This window comes from Monomorium pharaonis, chromosome 7, assembly GCF_013373865.1.
Source record: "Monomorium pharaonis isolate MP-MQ-018 chromosome 7, ASM1337386v2, whole genome shotgun sequence".
In the NCBI taxonomy this organism is placed as follows: domain Eukaryota; kingdom Metazoa; phylum Arthropoda; class Insecta; order Hymenoptera; family Formicidae; genus Monomorium; species Monomorium pharaonis.
The window spans coordinates 16,707,776-16,734,008 of record NC_050473.1 but is presented as its reverse complement, the minus strand read 5'-3'; the positions used below and the strand labels follow the sequence as shown (position 1 = coordinate 16,734,008).

The 26,233-nt window shown below is 36.6% G+C and overlaps 5 protein-coding genes across 8 annotated transcripts; 3 read left to right on the top strand and 2 right to left on the bottom strand.

The window, feature by feature from the left end:
* The first annotated feature begins 114 nt into the window (after positions 1-114).
* On the top strand, positions 115-4,414 carry LOC105839423. 2 transcript variants are annotated; one of them, XM_036290375.1, is made up of 3 exons: positions 115-2,346; positions 2,520-2,649; positions 2,745-4,414. In XM_036290375.1, the coding sequence occupies exons 1-2, from the start codon at positions 1,817-1,819 to the stop codon at positions 2,599-2,601; spliced, it is 612 nt and encodes a 203-aa protein (XP_036146268.1). In that variant the 5' UTR covers positions 115-1,816; the 3' UTR covers positions 2,602-2,649; positions 2,745-4,414. The 2 variants fall into 2 exon arrangements, with proteins under 2 accessions (XP_036146268.1, XP_012541174.1); XM_012685720.3 differs by having other exon boundaries at positions 2,520-3,928.
* LOC105839412 lies at positions 2,369-19,450 on the bottom strand. 2 transcript variants are annotated; one of them, XM_012685704.3, is made up of 11 exons: positions 19,312-19,450; positions 8,717-9,049; positions 7,103-8,555; positions 6,844-6,959; positions 6,613-6,753; positions 6,448-6,545; positions 6,172-6,355; positions 5,693-5,918; positions 5,366-5,613; positions 5,076-5,287; positions 2,369-5,001 (listed from the first exon to the last, which is right to left on the bottom strand). In XM_012685704.3, exons 2-11 carry the CDS (start codon positions 9,026-9,028, stop codon positions 4,809-4,811), a joined length of 3,183 nt encoding a protein of 1,060 aa, XP_012541158.1. In that variant the 5' UTR covers positions 9,029-9,049; positions 19,312-19,450; the 3' UTR covers positions 2,369-4,808. The 2 variants fall into 2 exon arrangements, with proteins under 2 accessions (XP_012541158.1, XP_012541157.1); XM_012685703.2 differs by lacking the exon at positions 19,312-19,450 and adding an exon at positions 12,958-13,089.
* On the top strand, positions 10,806-17,225 carry LOC105839414. Its single transcript, XM_028195054.2, has one exon. It carries the CDS (start codon positions 12,471-12,473, stop codon positions 13,239-13,241), a length of 771 nt encoding a protein of 256 aa, XP_028050855.1. The 5' UTR covers positions 10,806-12,470; the 3' UTR covers positions 13,242-17,225.
* LOC105839409 lies at positions 18,673-21,731 on the bottom strand. Its single transcript, XM_012685700.3, has 5 exons — positions 21,528-21,731; positions 21,285-21,433; positions 20,815-20,984; positions 20,597-20,725; positions 18,673-19,831 (listed from the first exon to the last, which is right to left on the bottom strand). Exons 1-4 carry the CDS (start codon positions 21,545-21,547, stop codon positions 20,609-20,611), a joined length of 456 nt encoding a protein of 151 aa, XP_012541154.1. The 5' UTR covers positions 21,548-21,731; the 3' UTR covers positions 18,673-19,831; positions 20,597-20,608.
* Positions 21,732-22,233: 502 nt separating this feature from the next.
* Positions 22,234-26,217, top strand: LOC105839413 (FGGY carbohydrate kinase domain-containing protein). 2 transcript variants are annotated; one of them, XM_012685705.3, is made up of 11 exons: positions 22,234-22,525; positions 22,994-23,261; positions 23,330-23,441; positions 23,548-23,785; positions 23,864-23,991; positions 24,232-24,414; positions 24,494-24,701; positions 24,769-24,919; positions 25,027-25,101; positions 25,404-25,678; positions 25,921-26,058. In XM_012685705.3, exons 2-11 carry the CDS (start codon positions 23,052-23,054, stop codon positions 26,003-26,005), a joined length of 1,665 nt encoding a protein of 554 aa, XP_012541159.1. In that variant the 5' UTR covers positions 22,234-22,525; positions 22,994-23,051; the 3' UTR covers positions 26,006-26,058. The 2 variants fall into 2 exon arrangements, with proteins under 2 accessions (XP_012541159.1, XP_036146264.1); XM_036290371.1 differs by having other exon boundaries at positions 22,234-23,261; positions 25,921-26,217.
* The last annotated feature ends 16 nt before the right edge of the window (positions 26,218-26,233 follow it).

Here is a 26,233-nt window from a genome sequence, read left to right as displayed (position 1 = left end):
AGAAAGAAAACATCACGAAAGAAAATTTTATTAAAAATCTTCTAAAAATAAATTCTATTATAAAATTTCTACCTTTTATTCTAAATCATTAATTTCTTGGAAATCAAAAAGATTGGTAGTACTATTTTTTTTCCTTGTATTTTTTATTTCTCTTGTTTTTATTTTTTCACGCTGCGGTATATAAATAGCGTGTATCAGGAATTAAATTCTTACCCCGGAGAATTCTGATCTCACTAATCGGGTGAACAACCATAAAAAAGCGTGGTGAGACCGGTCCACCGGGAATTTCCAGAAATCGAAGGTCGTTCCCCAAAGACTGGGCGACAATTCTGTGACGGCGTTGATTTGGTTCACAAGGCGGAAGCGTACAAACGAGAGAAAAAAAAGAGGTGAGAAGGAGAAAGAGAGAGCAAGGGCAAGGTTACGGTAATAGGCGCCAAGCCGCGAGACCGGGGAAACGAACTCGCCGCGAACGGCCACGATAGGACGTTGCCCTTTGCAGAGATTGGTGACTATAGATGTGCGCACACCTACGTACACATGTACGTATGTACCTGCCCACCGCCGTGTGATAACTATTACGCTCTGTCTTTGGCATCATCGCGTTCCCTTCTTTTCGCTTCCTCCTCTCTCTCTTTCTTTTTGAATAAAACTGGTTATCGCCGCGAGGGACATTCAACGCGCGATTGATATGTTGTTGACGAGGTACAGAAGTCTTCGGCGATCTCACCGTGTCGCCATCCTCGAGTATCTTTAATGCTATTAATACTATCACTTTTTTCTCCTCCGATTCTCTCTGGCAATTCGCAATCCGAATGTAATAAGGAACGCTTGAGGAATATCACTAATCGTTTCCAGCGTCATGCATTTTCTCTCAGCTTTGGAGAAAAATTCAATTAGCAAGATGAATAATTCTCAAATTATAAGTGACTGAAAATTAAAGAAAATGAAACCTTATTATCTTTAACATCACATAAATAAATCTTTTGTTCAATTTAAATTAAAAATTTGGTTTATTTTGAATTTTGAATAATGTATATTCAAAATTCAATTTGAATTGAGGAACTGTGAAAAGATATTATTATCATCCTTGGAAACTTATTATATAAGAAAAATACGATAACTTTTAACATAAAATACCTTCTTGAATGTACCATCGACAAAAGTAGGCTTGTAAAACTGAGTATTTGTTTTCGGATTTACTTAAGTTCGAGCGAATATCTTCTCCAATCTTCGCATAAATTATAGAAGTTTTACAGCGTATCAACAAGCGCCTTGGCGATGTATGTGCCGTTAGCGGCAGGTTGCCGTCAGTCCGCCGAGGTTCTTGAACTTTTCCGGGGATCCGTTTCTAGAACCGACCGAAGGAAGGCCGCAGGTTCGGATCGCCCAGGTGGGGATCGGGATCGTCCTCTGGTACGAGACATCGCCCGGTCATCACACCTCGAGCATCCTCCGTGTTGTCCAGACCACGTCCTACGTTCTCAAAGTTGTTTCGTCTGCTTTCGTCGGTATCTTGCGGTACCGACACCGGTCCAATCGCGTTCCCGCGATCATCTTGTTAAAATTCGCAAAAAGTGGTCGATCCGAGTTCATCGACTAGGAAGTAACTTGGAGCAAATTCACGACTGGAGCCGAACAGGAAGCATCTCACAGTTTCCGAAATTATCGAGTAGAGAACTATAATTAAGAAAATAGAGTTGAAGACAGCAAACTTTACTAGTAGAAAACGGATCAAGATTAAGTAAAGAGTGAACCTGAAAAGTTCACAAGTTGCTGTCGAGTAGAAGGCAACTCGACAAGTAGCCGCTCATCAATGTTATCAATCAACATGCGCGTATTCAAGACTGTGTTGGTCATCGCGTTCTTCGGCGTAAGCGTTCAATGTTTACCTGTCACTGACAGCAAGCCGACCGAATCTAAGATCGAGTCTCAAACTGAGTCCAAGATCGAATCCCTGACTGAGTCCAAGATTGAATCTCAGACTGAGTCGAAGATCGAGTCTCAGACTGAGGTCAAGCCCGAAATCATTTCGGAAGAGTCATCACAGGAGCCAGCTATAACTACGGTCGCGCCGATACCCACATATTCCGACGCCATCGATTACTACGATCAGCGGCAGAACGGCACCGAGAATTACCGCATTCACGTAGATGGTCTTGCTTTCGTAATCGCGCCAATCGAGGCATTGCTCCTGGCTGGCGCCGCTGGTGGTACCTCAGAGTCTAATTTATCGCTCTCCAGCCTAGGTATATCCCCGACTCAATCCATCAGCGAGTTGGATAAACCCGCCAGTGACATCATCCACAATAAAACTGAATCAGCAATTTCGAAGACAATACACAAGTAAGAATCCATATACTCCATGTTGCCCTGATAATTAATTTTATTGGCATTAATTATAATTATTTCAATCTTAATTGTGATCTTATCTGGTACCACGCGTAATCTTCAACATTTTAATTATAAAAATAATTTAGTGTACACTCTTTCTCGACGTGACTCTTTTTATGTTCCAGACAACCAGCTGTACGGTTGGCGAATTTCTTGGCGCCCTTTATACGTAGCATACGTCATGTGCGAGGCATGAGCGTGCATTAAAACGACTCCCTGATGCAATTCCAATACTGCCTATAGCATAAGAAAACGGTATTTTCCTTTCCCTTTACAGCGTGCGCATTCTGTTTTACAAACTACAACCATTAAAAATAAAATGTTTAAAAAGCATTATACTTTCTTCACAGGGATAGGATATCTGCATCTACAGGGATGATGGACGAGTATTCGTAGAATGTAACGTATATAGTAGATGACCGACTCAATGTCGTACCACGCATTTATATAGTGTCTAAATATCAATAAAAGGACGCGCTAATATTAGCGTTATTCGGCGCACGCATTTCTCTGTAACTTAAAAGATGGCTTTTAAAATACATGAAATTACAGAAATAACGATTTCACTAACCTTATCCGCACAATGTAACAGGCAATTGTGTTTCAGTATATTTCCACATATGTATTTACATGTTAAACGAGCTAAATGCATTATTTGCTTTGTTATTAGCCATAATTTCGTTTTGATTTAGCGTCACAGTACACACTTACTTCTCATATGCTTGTAAACCAATCGTAATGTTAGTCGCGATTTCTTATATTGACACTCGCATTTACGTGATATAATCTGCTTTAATTACATGTAAAATATTTTATATATAATATAATATAATATAATATAATATAATATAATTATATATATTTGTGTCTTTCTTAAGATATGAAAATTTATTGGATTAAACATTAAAATACATATGTGTTGTTGTTTGGTGTATCATCACAATGTTTCTATGTTTAAAATTATGTTCAAGTTAAAGCAAAGTTCCATTTTGATAAAGGAAACCTCGTTTATATTACTGTTGATAATAAATCTCAACTTTCTCTGAGATTTATTATAAACAAATCCTATCGATATTAACGTATATATATTCATAAAAGAAATAAATTACGTACACAAACACACAAAAATAATTGCAAAATGTTTTGTTCTAGTCCTTACCTATTGAAAAACTCAATTTTTATATCTATGAGATTTATCATAAAATATTTCACTATCTTCTTGGATGTCACAAATTGATTATGGTAATATAAGTATTGCATGATCGAAGACATGAAAAGATATTGGAAATTCTATTCCTTCATTTTATATGATAATACCTTGCACCCGTATTTTCTATTAAATACTATTATTTAATATGTACCCTGTCTATTTCGAATGAAAGGTGTACTTAAAAACAATCTTTTATTTATAAATCTAATAATTTCACACGTTATCAAGAATTGTTTTATATACTGAATAAAAAATTCTACTATCAATTCAGTGAATAATCAGTATTCGACAATATATTCAGGAATAACGAATAATGATTTACAATTCTGTATTTTCAAAAAAATATATCAGCGTATTACATAATGTATTCAAATATATGTTAAATATATAATATTTAGATATAGATAAATATAATTTAGGCATATAAAACATATATTTTATATACGCTAATACATTTACAAATATGTATATATTTAAAATCGTTATTCATTACTCGTGAAAGTATTTTGCTCAATACTGGTGAAAAAAATACAAAGCAAAATCAGCAATATTAAATATCTTTTGATATCTTTCTACATGCTACGCTAGTCAGCCATAATTGATTGCAATGTTAACCAGAATCATTTATTCATTAAATAGTCATGTTCTTAGTACAATTATTTTAGAAACAGCGACGAGCCTGTATTCATTCAAATTTGTTTCTTCGCAATCTCGACGTATAACATCATACTAATATACACATGTACAATACTATATTCAGCCTGAAATTATCATTACAAAGCGCACAAAAAATACGCAGTCATAAAAAAATATTCAAAAATTCACATGCTACTAAATTTTTTTAAATTTATTTACGTCGAAATTAGAAATCCCATTTTTATAATAAAACGTTCGTCGATGTTTTCAATATAACAATTCAGACTTTCAAAATTGACATAGATATTCTTAAGAATTAAAATAATTGATAATAAGAGAAGAATGTATATAAGAAATTAATAAGATATTTTAAAATATTAACCAAAAGTCACCTCGATTAGATCGAGATCCTCAGTCTATATCGTCAAATTGTTATCAATAATACAAGTACGGCCTTATCAAATTTTAATTCCTCTCTTATCCACCTACGGAAAACCATTCGACATTTCTTTCACGAAAGTCAGTATTTTATATCGTAGATATATGGCAGTAGCGTCGAAGAAGCACACTATAAAAATGTATCGGCGACATCGCCGGCTATTACCTCTTTGAGCAAAATCCGACAATTCTCCACGACGCTACGTCGCCGATCCGGCACATTGTTCAGGACTTCTTCCGGTGATTGATGGAGGTTATCGATAATCTTGCGAAGCTCATTCAGCTCTGTTATGGTAGCTTCCAATTTTATCTCCAAATTAGACCTGTAAATAATGACGTCCCAATTAATAATTGAAATTTAATCGTTAGAATTCAGTTTCAGATTTATAAGATTTACCTTTCTTCTTTCAGTTCTTGTATACACGTGTCATTGTCAAGTTGTATGATGCGTAGCACTTTCAGAAGTTTGGTAACGAGATTGTCCACCTCGATCACTTGATCGACAAGATCCACAGATGGACAATAATCCGTCAAAGGTACAGGACCATCGTTGGTTCCGGTGTCAGATTCGCTCACAGAATCGCAATCATCTTCACCCTCGTCTTCCACCTGTAACACAAATAGTAATAATTATTTTATACTCGTAACATTTACTTTTCGAGAGTTTGATTAATTTCAGGCACTTGCCTTACGACGATGCAAAATCGCCTGAGTGAGATTCGTGAGACTGGTACACTCATCGCCGTACTTTGTCTTCCTTATATTATGATCATCTGACGTTTCAGGGAAACTCAGTGCTCTGCGGAGAGAATCGCTGCTCGATACCATATTGTGCGAGTATGTATCTGGCAAAGGTACGTCTTCCAAAACGCTTTCCATCATCAAACATGGTTCGGTTTCAAAATCGAGCAAATCAGATGATTCCATACTTAGTTCTGAAAAATAAAAGTTGTATGCTTTTAATAAATTTGAATGTTATCTCATTATCACAGTATCTCACTTGTATTTTATTACCTTTATAAATTTGTTTAGACGAATCCAGACTGGATTTTTTATCGATATTGTTTCTCGCAGCGAAGGGATGCGTCGCGGCATTTCGAATCGCACAGATAACCGCGGAAACGAAAGATCCACTCTTTGGGCTCGGTGTGCGTTCTTTTAAACTCTGCTTAGAGCTAACTGGACTAGACTCCACGCTACTATTACTTCTGCTGTATGCTTCGTTATGATATATGACATCCTTTTTGGAAAAAATTTAATCTCTTTAATTATGATTAAAAATAATTTTTTAATTTAAAGTTAGTAAACAAAAAAAAGTTAATGGAAAGTATTAATCCTTCATCTATATATATGTTTGTGTCATCGCTTTATCTGTTACATTTATTTATAGGAAGTAGTGTGTATTATTATTGTTTTATTCGTGCGTACAAAATAACTATTGGCTAATACAAATATAAACTACTTTGCAAAAGAGGACTTATCATTACATTTACCTCAAGATCTTTTACTGAGATATTATAAGAAGCAATTAATTGATCTACTAATCCTTCCAATCTGGTACTAAGTCCGGAAAGAGCTACAGCTGCTCCAGACATGGCAGCACCCTGAGTGAGTAAAAGTTCTCTACTTCTTCGTTCGACTGCATTCAACTTTAGACTCATTGATAAATTCTCTTGCCTACAAATAGATAAAAAATCGGTTAACAATTTATAATTTTATAACGTTTAATATAATATAAATATCGTCAAAAGTTTTCATGAAGCACATACCTTCTTTGTTCGCTAATTCGCACTAAATGCTTACACTCCTCCATTTGTCTTTCTAATTCTGTATCTTTTTGAGTTAAAGCTTCTCCTTTCTTCTTGAGCTAAAAGACAAATGAATGTAAAGTAAATAAAATCTTATTTTAAGAAGCATCTTTAGAAGATATGTACCTCTAATTCGGCATCCTTAAGTGCATCTGCCAAAGTAGCCTTTTCCTCTTGGAGGAAATCTTGCATCTCGGCAGATTCGGCTTCCAATTCTTGTTGCTGTTGTAGCAAGGCTTTCTGCGCGGCTAGACTTTTATCCAAATCCTTCAACAAAAATATGATAAAATTATTTTTTTATAAAAAAATGATAAAGATAATTTTCATAATCACAATTACTAGATACGATATTCTTACCCTGCTCAACATACGACACAGTGATTGTAGATCAGCTATTTCAATTTGCTGATTAGCAACGACTTGCCCTGATGATTGTATATGACATTCGAGCTCGAGGAAGCTATCGCTGCCCTCTGAAAAAAAATTTCATTAATCTTGTTTGAATTTTATTTTTATAAGTTATACAGAGAGAAAAAAGGGAAAAACGTCTAAAATTTATTTAGCATTTATTTTTACACTATTATATTATTATATTATTATATATTTGTTGAATTACCTGCATGTTCCGATTGCGGCGTGCCTGGCAGCATAGCCAGTATGCGCTGGGCATTCCTATCAAGTTCCTGACGTGCAAACGTGTGATCGGCTCTTTCTTCTTCTAGAAGACGATTTGTTTCAGCTAACTGAAGTTTTAATTTCTCATTTTCTTCCCGCAGACTCCCGCTTTCCTCGTTCAAACGTTTCAACGTATCCTGCAAGGTTTGCATATCGTCCCACGTATCCTCTGTTTGGCAATCCTTATGCAATCTCTCGATAACCTCAGGCCCGGTGATAATACTCGGTTGTCCGGACATCGCTTTTTCAATATCTTGTCCGGTCAAGCCAGTCTGTGCACTGGTCTCGTGATATATACGGGTTTTCTCGACAATTCTTTGTCTAGGATATGGCGGCAAGCTTTTGTGAACGGAAGACGAATCTCTCCCCATGACATTCTTTTTCTCAATGATTCTGCTGAGACTGACGTCTCTACTCCCGGATCTACTTCTCGCCATCTTATCCGTCTTTTCTCCGGCTTTTGAGATCGTCAGTTTACTTCTGTTCCTACGCGGTAACGTTGCGTAAGTATCGAGCGCTTTGTTATCTTGGCTAGGAGTTTTATTATCAGCACGTGAGGCGGTATTTTTCGCGCACAGACTGCGAGTCGTTGACAAGGACGATATCTTCGCTCTCGTTTCCTCGGATGGTGTGGACGCTGGCGTACGTACTCCTCGCGTGCTCGATGCGGTTCTCGACCTCGACGAATCGCTCCTGACGATTCTCCCGCCGCGCTGTGCCAGATCCTTGTTAATCTCCGTGGTTAGTGCGGATGGCAGCGAATCGGGTAACGCTCTCGTCCTCGTTCTCGCGATGGAAGCTGCGGTGGGAGTGGTTATCGAACTGGACATTACGTTGCTACTGGACCGACAACCATACGCCGTCGTACCACGGCTACCAACAGGCGTCTTGGCAACATCTCCGACGAGTGAAGAACTCGAGTCTCCTCGAGAATTCAGTTTCTCCCTCGATCGCGGTCGATGATCTCGCTCTCTACTCGCGCTTTGAGACTTAGTCAATATGTTTCTAGGTGTTGCTGTTCGCGACTTGGACCGTGGCGTCGTTGCGCCCAAACTCGCGCACGATGTTGCACTCGTTGGTTTTGTGCGAGTGTACTTCTGCGACTCGGTATTGCTTGTGATTTTTTTTTTGGTCGCATTGGAACTTGCTGTCGCGGTCCTCTTCACGTTTATGCGACTCGTTCGTACAGACACACTGCCGGCGATGGACGAGCTCTCGCTACCACCCTCGCTCGTGCCTTCGCCACCAGTAGCACCTAGCCGTACGTCATCCGGCAACGTGGATCCGCATGCGTCCTCGTAAACCGAGCAACAACTTACGAGACTGGAGTCGCAAGAGGCCTCGTCCACGCCGCCATAACTGCTCGTGTAGTCGATGCTATTTCTACTGCGCACCTATGTAATAGAAAAATAACAAATTTAAATAAATAATTCATAGATCTGTTCGTTATAAGCATCGAGACATTTTTGGCATGTTTTACATACTGACGGTCAAGTTTTTTATTTTAAGAAAATGTTTTCTTCATAAAATAAAATTCCAACACACTAAAACTAACTCTTGGAACTTCTGTCGCGCAACCCTCGACGCCGCTGTCACTACCATCTTTGCTGTCCTTATTCTCGGCCAACGACTTGTCGCTTGTCTTGCTGTTCTGTGACTCGGTGATGTGGATGACGGTAATGTTGCATTCGCTGTTCATAGTGAGGTCTGGATCTTCCTCTCCATTGAGAGGCGAAGCGAGATCCTCCGGTACGCCCGAGTCCTGCCGCGCCACGTTCATAGGCGAGGATACTTTCAGACAACTCGACTTTTCGGACTCGAGGTCGTACGAGGTCTCCATTACGTTGGTGTTGAGAGGATCACTCATTTTGCTCTTATCATCTTGCCACTAAAAGTATTGTACAAATAAAAAAAAAATTAAATATAATATACAGTAATTTATATGTATAAATATAAATCATGAATATGTTTTAAAACTTGAGATAACGGTATATAGGTAGATATTTTTGATATCTGTAAATCTAATTAAACACCAGTCTTTTGGCTAGCATTCCAACTATAAGCTGTTTGCAGAAATATAGCGTGAAATATAGCTTTCTGTAAATTATGCCAGTGTCACTGCAGTAAACATCTTGACTTAATTCTCTAAAATTAGATAAACTGATTATTAAATACGGAATTCATCATGTTACAAAAGTTTTTCAAATCCACGCTTAAAAAATCATCCGACAGTGGACAGGAGCAATTAGCTTGTACGGCGCCAAGTTGATAAAGCTATTTCGTTTCAGAATTGAGTTAGGGCATTCCAATCACAACCATATTGAATTAGTCGAGTGGCACACACGCCTCTTGCAAAGGAAATCATTTCGGATAGTCTAGACGCGTTTTTCTGATTCGTGCCGAATGGAATAACTCGAAATAACTAATATATATAGTAGATAATGATAAAAATGAAGTAACATTTTATTTTTATCAATTAAATAGTAATATATGGTATTTTTAACCGTTATATTTTAAATGGGGAAAAAGAAACAGTCTCTTCGCAAACTTTACATTTCACAATTATATTCATTTATTCGTCGACTCGTAAATTTGCAAATAATTTGTAACAAAGGAAATGTAATTTGCATCTTGAATAATTCGCGTTGGAATGCCCATTTATTATTTTTCGCGAAAGATCAGTTAATGTTTTTTAAGTTAAGGCCGAGCTCTATTTGAACTCTTATCAGTTTATCTCTCTTCTCTTGATCGACGTACTTATACCGATAAAGACCAGTTATTATGTAGATATGAAATTGCGATAACACGAGAAGGAACGAGGTGATTTCCCCCTGAGCGCATATCTGCGAGCACAGCTGATACCTCGCAGATCATTCGCACAGATGTTTTGTCGTGCGAATGTGTCTATATATATATGAATCACTAAATTACTCATTCCCGATTATCAAATGACGTAGTGCATTTCACGCGCAAATCGCAATTTATGAGAAATCGTGTGACCGAATGACAGTGAGAGTGGCCTCGTGCTAGGAATGTAGTCGAGCGAGATAAGACATACACCGATATCAATGCTAAATATATTGGTCAATTAAAGCTTGCAAAATTTTTTGCAAAAAAAAAAACACGAAAAAAGAAATTAAAGAAATGAAGACTTTATGGAAAAAGACAGATTTAAGTCACGACAAAAACCTGGGAATTCGAGAGCTAGACACTAAAGACTACGATCTAAGATTTAGAAATTATCTCTTTGTACTCGCGAAGTTTAGCTCATTAAGATATGTATCAATATAAGATCAATCAATTTTAGTCTATTGTTGTTATAAAGCCATTGTTAAAACTTGCTAAGTAAAAGTGCATTCCATATTCGTTCCAAGTTACACTTTCTGTTTTAGGCATGCATTTTGGCATTTCTCCTCGATTGCATGGTGAAATCTGCAGCACATACACAACCGCAGTATTCAGAAATATTTGCATCACTCTCTCTTTCTGCCAAGGAATTATAATATTTCAAGGGGAATATTAATTTTTCCGATAGTCCGATTATCTAGTTAGAAAAAAACATGAACAAAATATTTTATTTCTATTTTTTAAGAAATACTTAGATTATATTCTCTAACAGTTTTTTATTATAATGTGGAGCTGTCCTTAGAAAAAATTTAGAACTGTTTTTAAAAAAAATTTATATACATATACTAACTTCGAGATTTATATATACTAATAACTATCAGTTAAGAGAATTGTAAAGGCTAAGCAGGATGAATGTGCAATATTTTAAAAGCCTGCAGATGACGTTACGATTATATTAAGAAACAAGTAAAGCTTTTTTAGACACTTTCAGAGACGACACACCGTTTTATCCTTCGCTCGGCCGTGATGAATGACGGTGAGAGAATGGCGTGCCGAATTGAAGAGAGAAAAGATGAAGCAAACAGAGTCGTAACTAGACTGCGGCAAACACGGTTCTTTTTTTCTATTTTTCTTTAATCGTTACATTTGCATCGCTTTGCAGATTTCTTTTTGTGTAAGAGAAACATGTACATTCGTCCTTTTAATTAATAAATTATTAAAAATATTTTACCGCCAATTTGAAATCAACTTTTTCTCAATAAAATTTTGAAAAATAAAAATTAAGACATAGTTAAAAATTCGAGAGTGAAGTAGAACAGAATAATATATATTATATTATATGTATTCTATAGAACAAATTCTCGCAGAGTACTGTATAACAAAAGAAAATAACGCATGTTATATTTAAAAAATTATATATAACGCGATACAAGACAATATATAAAACATTGGTAAAAGAGGAATTCAAAGAATTAATTAAAATTACATCCTGCAGTTAATTTTTAGACGACGAAACTATTACTTAATGCAATTCTAATTTTACTTCAAAGATATATGATACTATACAACAATACAAGAGACAAGCGCAGCTAATTATACATAATTACGGACTGCTACTAATTAACTTAACATTATAAGTATAATTTTCTCTAAATTTACTTTTAATAGATATAATTAAACAGGAAACAGAATAAGATTAAAAACTAAAACATTTTCTTCGGTATAGAAAGAATATTAAGATTATGAGGTATAATAAATTTTGAAATTACATTAATCATATGTAATATATACAGAAAAAAACCTCAATGTTCAACGTAACTTATTCAAAGCCAAATCAAATTATCTGTTACAGATAAACGGTAAGTTTATAAACGTTATAACACATTTCATCACAGGCGCTGTAATTCCTAGTTACGACTCTGGTATCAATGAACGAACGCCGAGTGTTCACCACTGCGGAAGGTCTCTCGCGGGAAGTCCCCCGAGAAGCGATGATAACTGGGGGCCGATTATGCTCGGTGAAGAACCCGTCATCACGCGCGCCTACTACCGCGCGCGCGAATCGACCGTACGCATTCGTTATTACACAGCCACAACGTAGGGATCGGAGTCGTGTCACGCCACTCGTTACTAACGTAAATAACTCTTCTCTCTCTCTCATGTGCTTCTGCACGAAGGCACTCGTTCGTTCTCGATTCTCGTGCACACTCGTCTCTAAAAGGATAAAGTAAACCCTATATTTTAGGGAAGAAAGGAGCTATATCAAGCAGAAGAGAAAGAAGAAAAAGAAGCCTTTTGACAAAACCGTATCTGATTAGTAATTAGCACCTTACTTGTACAACAAATCATTCGACAAGCATTGGGCAACAATTGTATAATTGTTGAACTTGTCACGGTTAACAAAAGTCTGGTCAAGCGAAATTTCTCCCTATCGACGAGGAGAAGACAATTCGCGAGTACCAATGACGATCTCTTGCACTAACAAGAAGCTGGACTTGAAGAGGAAGGAACCGGAGATTAAGAGCAACAGTGTTATGAGACACTGTAAGCCCTGTAAGCATTCTTCCGACAAGGGTAATGTCGACGATGGTGTCAAGCGATTCCACGGCGACGGGCTCGTCATCAGGATGCACTCGAATCATCACGTACTGCAGATTACAGGCGACGGCTGTCGGATCGTTCTGTCGAAGAATTCTGGCAGCGTACACGTAATCGGTGACGGCTGCCGACTGCATGTGGGACACAACGTGGGCGACATCGTGTACACCGGCGACGGCGGACAGGTCTTTCTCGGACCGGACTCCTCTAAAGGAAAGGTGAAATTCGTGGGTGACGGTGGGAAGGTAATACTCGATTCCAGTCGCGAAACAGACACAAAGGAACACAAAAACAGGAAGATCTACGTACAAAAGGCCACGTATTTGTGTAAGGAAATTATAAAGAAGATACCGGAGTGTGAAGAAGACTGCAGGCCATCGAATCAAGAGGATCCGGACAATGTCTTGAACGATACGAAAGAGAAGAGCCAGGGGAAGTACGACGGGAAGCGCAGCAACGAGGAAACACGGAAATCCTCGCGGCATCCGACCGTTACGAAGATCATCACGAAGATCCAAAGCGATGGTCAATGCGTAACGAAACGCTTCGGTGATTCTTCGTTGATCGTCAATTCCCGTGGTCGTCCCACGAAAAGTGTGCCGAGAACTTCGAGCACGAGTGTCGAGTCCAAGTGACGTAATCGGAGTTTCTTTGGCGGTGCTACTGTAGAAACGTTCCTATCCCTAGAAAAATAAATAATCCGAGACATGATCAGCAGCTGGCTGCGTATATAATTTTCACAGAAAGTTCTTTCTCCAAATGTACAAACTGTGCTAGAAGTTATTTCAATTTTATTGGAAATTTTAGGGACCTTACTGTGTGCAACGGGTTTGAGACTGGTTGCATTTCGAAATTGATAGTGTGGAAGAGTAATAGATACTTAGATTTTGATATAGGATATATTTTATAGGTATTAGGTTTCTCCTGCCTCTTTGTGATATTTTTTATTTATTATTTTAGTAATATCGCCGTACACACGTGTACACGTAACAGTACACGGTATTCCCATGTCATTAGCCTATAAAAATATGTTCAGCGCTATGTGAAATAAATTATTTAAGAGAATTGTTTTTCGCGGTGTTTTCTCAGCAAAATTACGAATGTCAAGCTATCATTAGTATGAAGATTACATACATTGACGTAAATATGAAAAATAGAACTTTTTACGACTGTAATTAACGTTAACTGTATACTGAGTAACGTATTGTTCACTCATATTAATCATTGCGCAAATCTTTCTTTTCGTTTTCACTTCTGTTCTTTTTTTTAACCAAAAATATATATTAAATTGTAGAAAAATGTTATCAAATATATATTTTGTGATTAAAATTGCGAAACTTATTATCCTGATTTCAATAAAATTTAATCGACATTTACAATCACAATAATTCTTGTATAAAAAAAAAATAATAGTAACAATAATGTATTTAATTATAAATATATAATATTAACAAGTAATTTATGTGATTATTATTATTTAGTAAGACCATCTGTCTCTTATAATCTCACAATCAGTGTATCAGACCGAAACGATGAAAGATTCGATTCAGACAACAAATAAGAAACGTGATAAATCGACTTATCCAGACATCGATGCGATTTAAAGTTTGAAATGAAATAAATATAGGAAATAGACATGAGAGACTAAACACAGAGAGTTAATTTATATTTAGACACGAATAAAGCTAGCAACAGTGTTTCTTAAGAGCACAGTGTAATCGATAGATAGGATATCGGTCGTAATCTATTCCTGGCAACCATGTGAAGCTCGTAAGCTGGAAAACTTCTTTCCAAAGACACGACTGTGTGAAATTACGACGCACTCAAATCAGTCGTGAATGAAAGTCCTTTTCTCAATCGTATCATCTATCCCAAGAGAGAAATATGACAAAGTTATATTTAAATTAATTCACATTTGGTTCCAGTTTTAAGAAAAAAATTCTAAAAAAATACAAAACAACTAATTTTCCGTCGAAATGAATTCGGCAGTAGTTTTTTAACTCATATCGCTCTCATATAAAATCCAAGTCTAGGAAGAGATCGCTTAAGAGATCGCTACTTTGTTTGGTACCCTCGATGCAAGTTGCAGCGACTGGGTGTGTGCTGGATTCAACAGTTACCGGGATATTTCAGTAAATGGACGGCGGTCACACATGGAGCGGTCGCCGCGAGGAAGATAATTCTATTTATGAACGACAGTAATCTGTAGCATTCCCGAATATCACGGAAAGAGATTAGTCCCACAACTTATGAGAACTCCTTTTCCAGAGATTTACAGTGCCACTTCAATATTTCCCAATAAAAGTGCACGTTCGTATTTCTGGACTTTCGCAGGCTTCTCCGAATAAAGTATTATTGTCTATAGGCTGAAACATTATATGAAATATAGATATTTCGATTTTATATTTGCTAATTATATATAAAATTATATATAAATAATATAGTTATATATAAAAAGCTATATTTCTAAACATGTAATAAAGCAGAGATAATTAAGAAATAATAACAGAACGAGATAACAAATCAAACAAGAAATTATATTGAGTAAATTAATATCTGTTTATTAAGATAATTCATTGATTCATTAATTTAATTGTCTTAATAAATTACATTAATTTACGGTGCCACTACCACGTTAGCTTTAGAGGCATTTTATTTTTTGTTTAATTTGTTTATATCAAAGCCTAATTTTCTCATTTACAGTTAAGAAAATCGACATATAATTATAGAATGTAAGATACGCTAATATGAGACCATGTTCTCGGTAATTAACTTGTCCAATGTTGCTGTTGTTCGCGTAGTAATTAAAGAAAATATCAAAATAACGCTCGTAAAAGCAAAGAGAAGTGACAAACATTCCATTCTCTCTCTCTCTCTTTCTCTTTCTCTTTCTCTCTCGGGAGAGACACGATTCGGAGTCTCTGCTCTTTGCTCTTTCTCTTTCTCTTCCTCGGAGTCTGTGCCATGTGGATATATTTATCGTGTGTTCGCTAAAATCATTCCACCGGACTCGGGGCTATGCGAGAACAAATCTTATCCAGCGCATTTGCATTTGCCGCGTGTGCTCGCTTTTTCGAACATTAATATGTCAAATGTATAATGGACTCCCGTTTCTAGTCCAGCAATTAAAATAGATGTTAATAAATGCAATCTCCCCGGCGTCTTCTAAAAGCGTCCTACTTCAATTTCTTCGCGACAACGGACTTGAAACAAAAAGTACCGTAAACAGCGAACATTTTTATACACATACATAGTATTAAGCGAAGAAAGTGCGTTATCCATAACGAAAGGATTTATTTAAAAAAAAGGAGAAAATCTCAAAGTTCCTCCTTGCGAGTCCCAGTTAACATGTAATCGCTGTAATGCAAAAAACATGCAAATACACCAAATTACATTAAATTACCGTATACGTTGTCATTCAGTGGAGGCCTCGTACCGGCGCGGAACACGTAGACGAGTACGTGAAAGTTTAAGGCCACTCGTTAATTGACCGAGCCAATTATATCGCGCGAGAGATCTTCGACACGCCGCGTGTGTGTGGACCCGCGCTAATTAGCGAATTAATAGGCGAGCGGAAGCCCGGTGATTCGCGCATTCGCCGTAACAGCCGTAAAACTGCCGGCGGCCTCACCCACGCGCTTTCCTTCGCGCAGGTTTACTCGCCTCGGATTATTCTGCGCGGAGTTTCCTTCGCACGGTCGCGAAAGTAAGATACAATTTCATCCTGCGCGTGTCGGGACGTTTTTTCTTCCTTTTTTTTTGCTAACCGGCTACCATAACGCGAGATCTTCTGGCTCTCTCGTGACGTCGACGAGACGAGGCCAGGGGTTACGTTAACTTTACATCAAAATGTTAAAAACTTTTGTTATGTTTGTTTGGATACATTATTTTCACGACGATGAGAATGGAAATCGAGCATAGAAGAACAGACACGCGTCTAAATGTGTGGTGATATGGAAGTTGCAGCGATAAGACATACTTTTTGTTAACTTCAAATACTTGTAATTTAAAAGCTGTTAGTCTTAATATTTTGAATTATATTAAAATTTTCGTCTTGGAATTTCTGTATATATTTCTATGTAATAATAAAAATATATATTCCACAGTTCTTATATCTCATATTTTAATATTTATGTACATGTAGCCATATATTTTTTAATATTAAATTCTTATATGAAATTTGATTTAATATCTGTCAATTAACTATTAAACATTTTTAGTTCAAATACAAACTTGTTTTTTTTTTGTAGGAATTATTCTTTTGCTTATCGAAAAAGTAACCAAAATTTAATTTCCTATTTTTAATAATTTTACAAATTTATTTGTTACTGTAAAAGTGACCTAATTTTAATTTTTTATTTTTAGTTTTTTCTGACCTAGTTTTTCGACACCACTTTTGCGGTATACGCCTCAATTAATCCTTTCTTCCCATTTGCGATCGCTTTTGTAAACGACTCTACGTCAGAGTGATAAATAAGCCGGCAGCTTTCTAGCTAAATTGTGTTCTTGTAGGAGCCGATGCGTTTGAAAGATAACGAGATCGAGAGCCATTTTTTCTGACAATTAATTTTCTGTAACGCATCGAAAGAAGGATGAAATTAAAGACGGCCGGGAAAACTTTCAATATTTTCCTTTGCCTCTCCGTCCAGACGTAGACTATTGAATATATTCGGCTACGCCGGAATGGACTGCGTTAATAAAGTAGAATTTACAACCGAGAAACAAGATTCGACTTTATAATTTGTAAGGTCTATTCTACATATGATGTTGTTTTTGAATTCCATTTTGCAATTCGGATTTGTACATCCGATCTACTTTCAAATTTTTGTGTAAATCAGAGACGAGAAATGATGAAACAATATACATACAGGCACGCGACTGCTCGAAATTGTTAGTCAAAAAAAAGAAGGAGTAAGAGAAGCTAATAATTATCAACGGAATTTATTTTCTTCGGAACGCGTTTCTTCCATTCACCATCGTAATAATAATGTTCGCTTGACCATCTGTTCGTCGTATTTGCGGATTCATGCGTGTTATTTGATCTGTATTTAAGTCGTTATCCTTAATTTATCCCCGTCAATCTTGCCCGGCGGGATAAACATGCGTTTCCGAGTCTCCTCGCGACTCGGATGTCGTACGATTTAACGACTCGTTTTATTTTGTATTGTAAACAGAAAATCCCTGATGGCGTGACATAACTATAAACACTCCGTCCGTTTTAACTACACCGCCTGTGCGCGCTCGAAGTTGTTCCCTTTTTTGGAGGAAAAGGTCCTTTTTCTGAGGCAAGAGGAGAGATAGCACAGGAGGAACATCTGCAAGCAAACATCTGTAAGTAATTTGCTCGACCACATAGGGAGAAGGAAAGAAAGAGAAAGTTGAGATTCTGCAATTTACAAAAACTTTCCTTAAATTTACAGGAAAGCTATTGCGACGATTACAAAATTACCTCATTCATTATCCTTTCTCCAAACGTTTATCCCTGAAGTAAGGAGAAAAAAATTCTCAATTATCAACGTCGGTCTTTGTGATATAAATAGCATCGAAAAATACAAGAAACTGCATCAATAAAAGTATAGAAGAAGAGTTATTTTCATTTCTCTTTTCTTTCGTATCTTTAAGAACATGAATCCTCAGAATTCAACATAGCGTAATGTTCATAGGAATAAAATTTAATATTAATTTTTTTTTTAAATATAGATATTATCTACTGAAAAAGTTTGGCAATAATAATTAAGCTTTGAAATAATTTCAATTAAACGTTTGATTAATATAGCCAAACATATGATATTTGATAAGTATATCAATAACTAATTAATAAACAATTGATTACTAAACGGTTACAAAATATTACACAATATTTGATAATACTAACTAAAGAATTAAAACTATTTTACAAAAACTTAGTAACCATCATTTTGTGATTATTATTATTAATTCTTTTTTAATGTCTGTTATTTATTCAACAATTGTTTTTCTTTTCCAGAAAAATAAAGAGTTTGACTTCATGCATAATTCAAAACATAAAAATACAAGAAAATGCAGCAGCTGTTTTTATTTTCCTTATTTTGCATTTAAAAATATAAATTCCCAGAATCTCTTTATGTATATAGTGTATAATAGGTTAAAGGTCAAATATCAAGGATTACTTTTTCAGATACAGATATCTCCTGCCACTTATTTACTAATTCTTTCTGTTTTGTATTCAAAAATACAAGAACATAGTAGCAAGTATGAAGCAAAAAAAAAATTGTTTATTTTCCTTTTGTTTCATATTTGAAAACTGAAATCTTTGAGATTCAAGACGTTTATCTGATATTGGCAATTAAAGAATATCAAGGATTCTTTTTTTAGATCCAGATATTTCGATGTGTAACGTCTGCGGTTAAGGATTGAATGGATTGAATGTCAAGGATCATGTAAATATAACTCCACGTTTCTCCGCATTGGAAAACGACGCAGGCGACCGATCGCCATCGGTTTCTCTTTCAGCAGAACGTCGTCGTCGTCGTCATTGTCAGAACGCTCGATCAAAATGAGATTCTATCTACGACGACGACGAATTTGCAGGGGCGGTACGCCACCCGTGAGGTCGTAACCTCGATGAGAGGGTGGATTCGATAACACGAGAGACCGTAGGGAGCGGAGTCTTAAACAACCATGATCGATAAGGAGGGGAAACAAAAAGCAAAACGGATCGCTTACCTCGAGTTCGCCGGGTGTGTTGTTTATCAGACGCGGGGACGACGGTCCGCGGTATCGAGGGCGGGAATATCAAGTATCAAGATCCCGGAAGATGCGGTCGATACACCAAGCGGGGGAGCTCCTCGTTATCCTGCCGCTCGTTAAAACCGTTCGACGTGAACGCGGGGGACGACAATCCTCCCGCGCGTCAACATTCGTAGTTTGCACTCTCTCCTTCCTTCACGATGCCTTCCTCGTCGATTGTGGGCGATCGCTGATAGCAGGTACAAGTTTCCGGAGTTCACGACGGATCACGAAGTAATTCTCGGAGTCGTCTCGCCGTCGAATAGTCCGAGACGGTACGAACTGATCCGAACGGAGCGCACGGTAGGCAGACGCAGGCAGACCGCGCGGAAACAGGATAACGGCGGGATTATCGCCGTGGTGATGGGGGGAGCATAAAGGGGAGAGGGAACTCTAGCAGCGACAACTGGCGAGAGGTGGCAACGATCCTTGCGGCTCGATGGCTCAAAGATATCCTCTGCAGATAATAGGAGTCGTGGAAAAAATGCAAGTCAAATTTAAACTTGAAGGCAAAATTAAAAAAAAAAAAGGAAGAACATTTGTTCATGTGTTTATCTCGTTACTTTCGGATTCAGGATTTATATCCTCTATAGTCGGTCTTGCCAAATCTGATTAATATAATCAATTGATTGAATTTATGAATTGCTCATTACAAAATTTAAAATTGATCATGTTTGAGTCAAATTATAATTTATTTGTGTGAAGCCTTCGGCACACGATACGATTTTTCATGCTAGATCGCATACGAGGCGCCTTACTGCATATCTTCATTGGCTTATGATTGGTGACATAATCATCCAACCCAATCAGGACACGTATTAAGACGCCTCGTATGCAATCTAGCATAAAAAAATCGTATCGTGTGCCGAAGGCTTAATATATCTCTAATTAAGAATTGACTTTTTCAATTAAGATGTTAATTCTTTTAATTCTTAATTAGAGATATTATCTTACGTAAATAAATAATAATTTGCAGAAAATAGCCTAGGAAAACAATATAATATCAACTTAATTTATGTCTCGCAGTTAACTGTTTTGAAACGAATTTAATTCGCTGATCAAACTAATTGGAAATAATGAGATCAGCCTATTAATTATATAAAAATGTTATGTATCTGCATTGTAGACTTGATGTTAATGTATTTCACGAGTTATTAGAGAACTCAATTTTTATTTAGAAAAACTTAAAACAAAAGCAATTAATTAATATTTATATACATACAACGGGATAATTTTACTTGAGGTCCCTCATAGAGGGCGTCAAAGTCATCAGAAGAGTTTCCATCTGTTTCCTCTCAGCTTCTGTTGGCAATTTTGACCATAATTGTTCCAACTTCTTTTCCTGGTGTTTCTAAAAAGAAAAAAAAAGAAAACAACTTATTTTTCTTTTTCTTTTCTTTAAATGCAAAGACAAGCAATAGGAGAATGTTAAATTCTTACTCTAATAAAAAGAAAACAATGTTTCAGAGTTGCTCCCACATACAGGATCTTAGTTTTGACTCGTCGTTTGCCCATAATGTTTATTAATGGAATTGCATGCAATACGAATTTGTGAGGCCCATGCCTGAGCCTTACTATCGCTATTTTGGTTTGCATGTTGCAATATTTGGCTACAATAAAAAGAAACAAGCTTGTATTTAAATAAAAAAAATATACTGAAAAAAGATCAATTCAATTCTTTTATAAAAATATTAATTTTAAAAATGTAACTTTCTCTATATATAAACATAATATAAAAAATAAATAACTGTATGTATATTAATTTCTCATTATCTTTATATTTATATTGTTATAGTTATACCTATTTCTCTGTATCATTACTTCAAATTATTGTGACTTTAAGCTTTCAAATTATAGGTATTTAAATACATTTATTCAAAGAACTGTCATAATTTTTAACACGAAATTACCGTCAAAGCCGTCCCTTATTGACGCAACCCCCACATCGCCGTATAATTGTTGCACCTTTTGTTTAATCGCATCAGACACGTACGTATTCTTCCATGCCGCTTGCTTCTCATCCTCGTCGTTGTGCGGCTTTATCGTGAAAACAATGTATCTAAACAGACGTAATACGAAATGAAGGAATCTTGCGGATGTTTACAAAATTGTTTCGTCCTGAAAACTTGATAGTTTCATTACAGCTAGATCACCTGTTCTTGAAGCGGACCATGTTTCAGGTTATCCCAGGCGACAGTGCGCCGGAGTGATTCCGCCTGTAATTCAACAACCACCGGAAACTTCGGAAATTCGGAAAACAAACGTTCGCTAATGTAGGAAATGAAAATGAATGCCAGGCAAAAGCAGACTTGGCCTCCACCCGTTTCAGTTACACGTGCGTATGACGTAAATACATACGCCGGACCACCGGGCACCGGGGTCGGGTAAGGTTAGATGTCGCGCTAGGAATTGAACTCCATGTTCCTGCATCTTGCATTCACTTGCATTTTAGAAATCCGTTTACAGGCCTCTACGTTCCACAAGTCTTGAAAATTATCAGTCTTTTTAATTCATCGACTAATTAATCGCGTTATGCTCAAATGTAGCTTTTGCTGAGAAATGAAATTGATCAATCAACGAATTAAAAAATTCGCCTTTCATAGCATGTATAACGGAAAAGTATGATGGAGAAAAATTTGGATATCAAATATAATGTCATTATTTTAACATTTATTACAAAAGACCAAACAGCTTTAATTTGACCGAAAATGATCTTCATACTCTGTTTGGTCGTTACCGACACGCATGCGTAAGATAAATGACACCTGCCCTGCTGTGCCGCATCGCAAGCAACGATCCTGTTATTTTTTTTTATAGCTGAATCTCTTGTAGAGCTCATCTCTTCTCTTTCTTTCCCTAACGGGAGAAGGAGAGGAGAGATGAATCGGATTCATCTAATAAAAAAAGAACAGACCTGCTGGTCAAGCGCACACGACTTGCCACACGTGCGCTGCGTGCGTGGCGGCGTGTGCACGTGTGCAGCCTCCGCACGCGGCGACGATTCTCCATGTGGTGCACTTTTCCACCATGTGGAGTCCGTCGCACGGCATTGAATCAGCCGAGCGCGAGTATCATGTTGCGCCGTCTTCGCCACGACGTTAACTGAGGTGACTTTCACCAAGTATGCAAAAAAAAACTCACTCAAGAATATGTAAGTATAACGGAGTGAGAGGTGGTATGACCGTAGGGTCGAGATAATGCATGTGGAGTTACACAGACATATGTTCTGTACATTAATAATAATGGTCATCGTGTCGCAAGTGATGAAGTAATTTTATTTAACAACTTAGGGCTGAGTTTACTCCTGCTTTACTCCTGCATTCAGTTCATTTAGAGTACAGCCAGGTATATTTTGCTAATTATTAGTAAAGCTGTAATAAAGTTGTTTGTAGACGCTAATGATCTGCGAGAAGCAAATCACGTTCGATTGATGTTTATCAACGTGGCATTTGCATACGTGTTGGTGGATTAAAGAAGCATTAGCTGATAACGCACAACACTGTTTGAAGTCTTTATTACTATCTCCTTCGCTATTAATGTTATCTCAGGGTCATGTCATCTCTTAGAATGTGATTAACGTGCATAGTATGGTTGGCTGACGGCTTCTTCCTCCTTATAGTTGATGCCTGGGCTCGCCGTCGAGTGTTCAGTCGACTTTGCTCGACGCGAGATTGCAAATGCAATTGGGGATCCATCCAGGCACGACAGACATGGACTTCTACGTAGGCGTGGATGTGGGAACGGGAAGCGTCCGGGCGGCTCTGGTCTCCTCGAGCGGAAAAATAAAAAAAGTGGCTACGTGTCCGCTCGAGATATTTCACCCTGCGCCGAACTTCTATGAGCAGTCTTCCGATAACATTTGGAGCGCCGTGTGCCACGTTGTCAAAGTAAAAAAATGGGATTTTATTTCATGTATCAAACGAGTCAGATCTGATTTTTGTCCTATTTTTCACAGTCGGTTGTTGCTGACATCTCTGCGGAGAATGTTAAAGGAATTGGATTCGACGCTACTTGCTCATTGGTGGCAGTGGACGAAGCAGGTTCACCGGTAACAGTTAGTCCTACAGGTACAAAGAGAGAACTGACGGATATTTCTTATCTTAACTTTGTATTGAATTCATGTAACACAGTAATATTATTGTAATACAGAAAATTGATGTACTAACTGTTTAGGGCAGGAGAAGCAAAATGTCATACTGTGGATGGATCATAGAGCACAGGAGGAAGCTGACATTATCAATTCTATAGGTCACGATATACTGCAATATGTAGGTGGTAAGGTTTCCCTCGAGATGCAAACGCCGAAAATGTTGTGGCTCAAGAAGAATTTGCCTGCTTCCTGGAATTCTGCTGCACTGCTATTCGATCTACCAGACTTTTTAACATGGAAAGCCACCGAATCGGAATCGCGGTATAAATCGTTGATATTTAAATTCTTTAATAAACGAAAAAAAAAACTAAAACGAAAGGAATCGAATTTTTATTTCAGATCTTTGTGTTCATTAGTGTGTAAGTGGAATTATAGCGCCAATCCCGTCGGTAAGAACGGATGGGACGAAGACTTCTTCGAGCAACTCAATTTGCGGGATCTGAAAAAAGATAATTGGAAAAAAATAGGTATATTATTATATTTAATATTAAAAGACGAAAAATTTCTACAAAGAAAAAGTTTCGCCTAACTTTTGTTAGGAATAAAATATTTCAACAGCGATGTATATAAGGAATCATACAAATTATAACAATTATTTCGTTTATTTCGATATTGCATATTAGAATATTTTAAGTATGTAAATATGAGAACTTTGTATGGACGATTTTTTATACTTTATTTTAATAAAGACTAATATTAATGTCAAGGTAACGATGTAAGGGTACCTGGTGACGCGATTGAGGCTGGACTATCGATGAAAGCCGCGGCAGAATTGGGATTATTGAAAGGTACACCGGTTGGGACCTCGTTGATTGACGCACACGCCGGTGGTCTGGGGATGATCGGATGTTACGCGTCGGATGTGTCGTCGAATTTCTCCAACCGATTGGGTACGCTAGATACTGTTGACGATATATACATCAATTAGAAAGAAAAAGAATTAGAAATAAATAGATTTGTAATTTTTAGCTTTGATTTGCGGTACTTCGACTTGTCACATGATAGTGAACGAGAACAAGATATTCGTAAATGGCGTTTGGGGTCCGTATTACAGCGCGATGGTGCCCGGTTTTTGGCTCAATGAGGGAGGTCAAAGTACCACCGGAAAATTGCTCGATCATATTATCGGTACACATCCTGCAACGCCGGGAATCCTGAAGACCTTAGGCGGCAACAAGTAAGTGTATTAGAAATTTAAAACAAGACTGCAAACGAGCGAATATACGAAAGCAAATTTGTTTCAGACACATTCAGCAATATCTGTCCGAACTATTGCATGTTATGGCTGAGCAGAAAAATCTACAGAACGTGTCGTATCTGACGAGGGATATACATGTGTGGCCAGATTTCCATGGTAATCGTTCGCCCCTCGCCGATCCAACATTGAAAGGAATGGTACTAAGAAATATATATCTTTCATTTTTTGAATTTTGTATGAATATATAAAAAGACAGAATTGTATATTAAAATATTCAATTTTATATTTTATTATTTTATCCTAGATATCCGGGTTATCCTTATCTGTGGACGAGGAGAATCTAGCGTTATTATACTTAGCAACAGTGCAAGCGCTAACGGTATGTTATAAATTAAAAGTAGTTCTAATTCTTATTGAAAGTCATAATATAAAAAATTTATTTAAATTGATTGTCTTCATTATTCTCTGTGGAAATGTATGAATGTTTTTTGAGTAATCAATATGTTTTTAGATATTAAAACGATTTTTATATTGTTAAATTTATTATTTATTATTTTTTATTCTCACAATAAGATTTTAATTCTAAAAATGAAACGTTTGGTGTTAATACATTAGCAGATACGATAATTGGTAATGTGATATATTTACATTTTTTTTTATTAATATTGTATTAACTTTCAGTACGGTACAAAACATATAATCGAAGTCTTGTCAGTGGCCGGTCATAACATAGAGAGTATATTGGTCTGTGGTGGACTTAGCCAGAATCCATTGTTTATTCAAATACAAGCCGACGTGTTGGCGTTACCGATACTCTGTCCTGTTGAACGAGAATCGGTTTTGGTGGGCGCTGCAATCCTCGGAGCATGTGCCACAAAAAAATATTCCATGCATGAGACTGTTCAGAGAATGGCAGGGTCAGCAAACGTAGTGAAACCGACGAGTGAATGTTATAAGTAAGACTAATTTGTGCAAAAGATATAAAATGGTCAAAAAATATTATTTTTAAAATTCTGATTAAAAATATACGAATTAATTTTTTTTTAATTCAACATTTTTATATTATTAGTTAAGAAAAAAGTATTACATTTCTTTAAAGTCCTGATGAGATAAAAATTAATTAAAAAAAAAATACTTCTATATTATTTGAATTTATATATAATACAAATTTTTATATATCTGTTTTTAATTATTTCAGATATCACCTTCGAAAATATCGTGTATTCAAGAAAATGGTTCAAGATCAACAAGAATACAGGAAATTAATGAGCGAGGAATTGTAGCCTATGAATTCTTCCGTCCCTTTAGCCTAAATGGATTAAGAACAGACTATGTTTAACAAATGTTTTTATAATTGAGGGGAATTTGAGTGAAGATAAATGATCTGCGAATTTTTGAGATAGATATTTAGAAAGAATCTCTAAAACTTAGAATATATGAATAAGTATAAATATTTTAAATGGGTTGTAGAAACTTAGAGATTTTAGAACGAAAATGTTTCAAAGAAACAA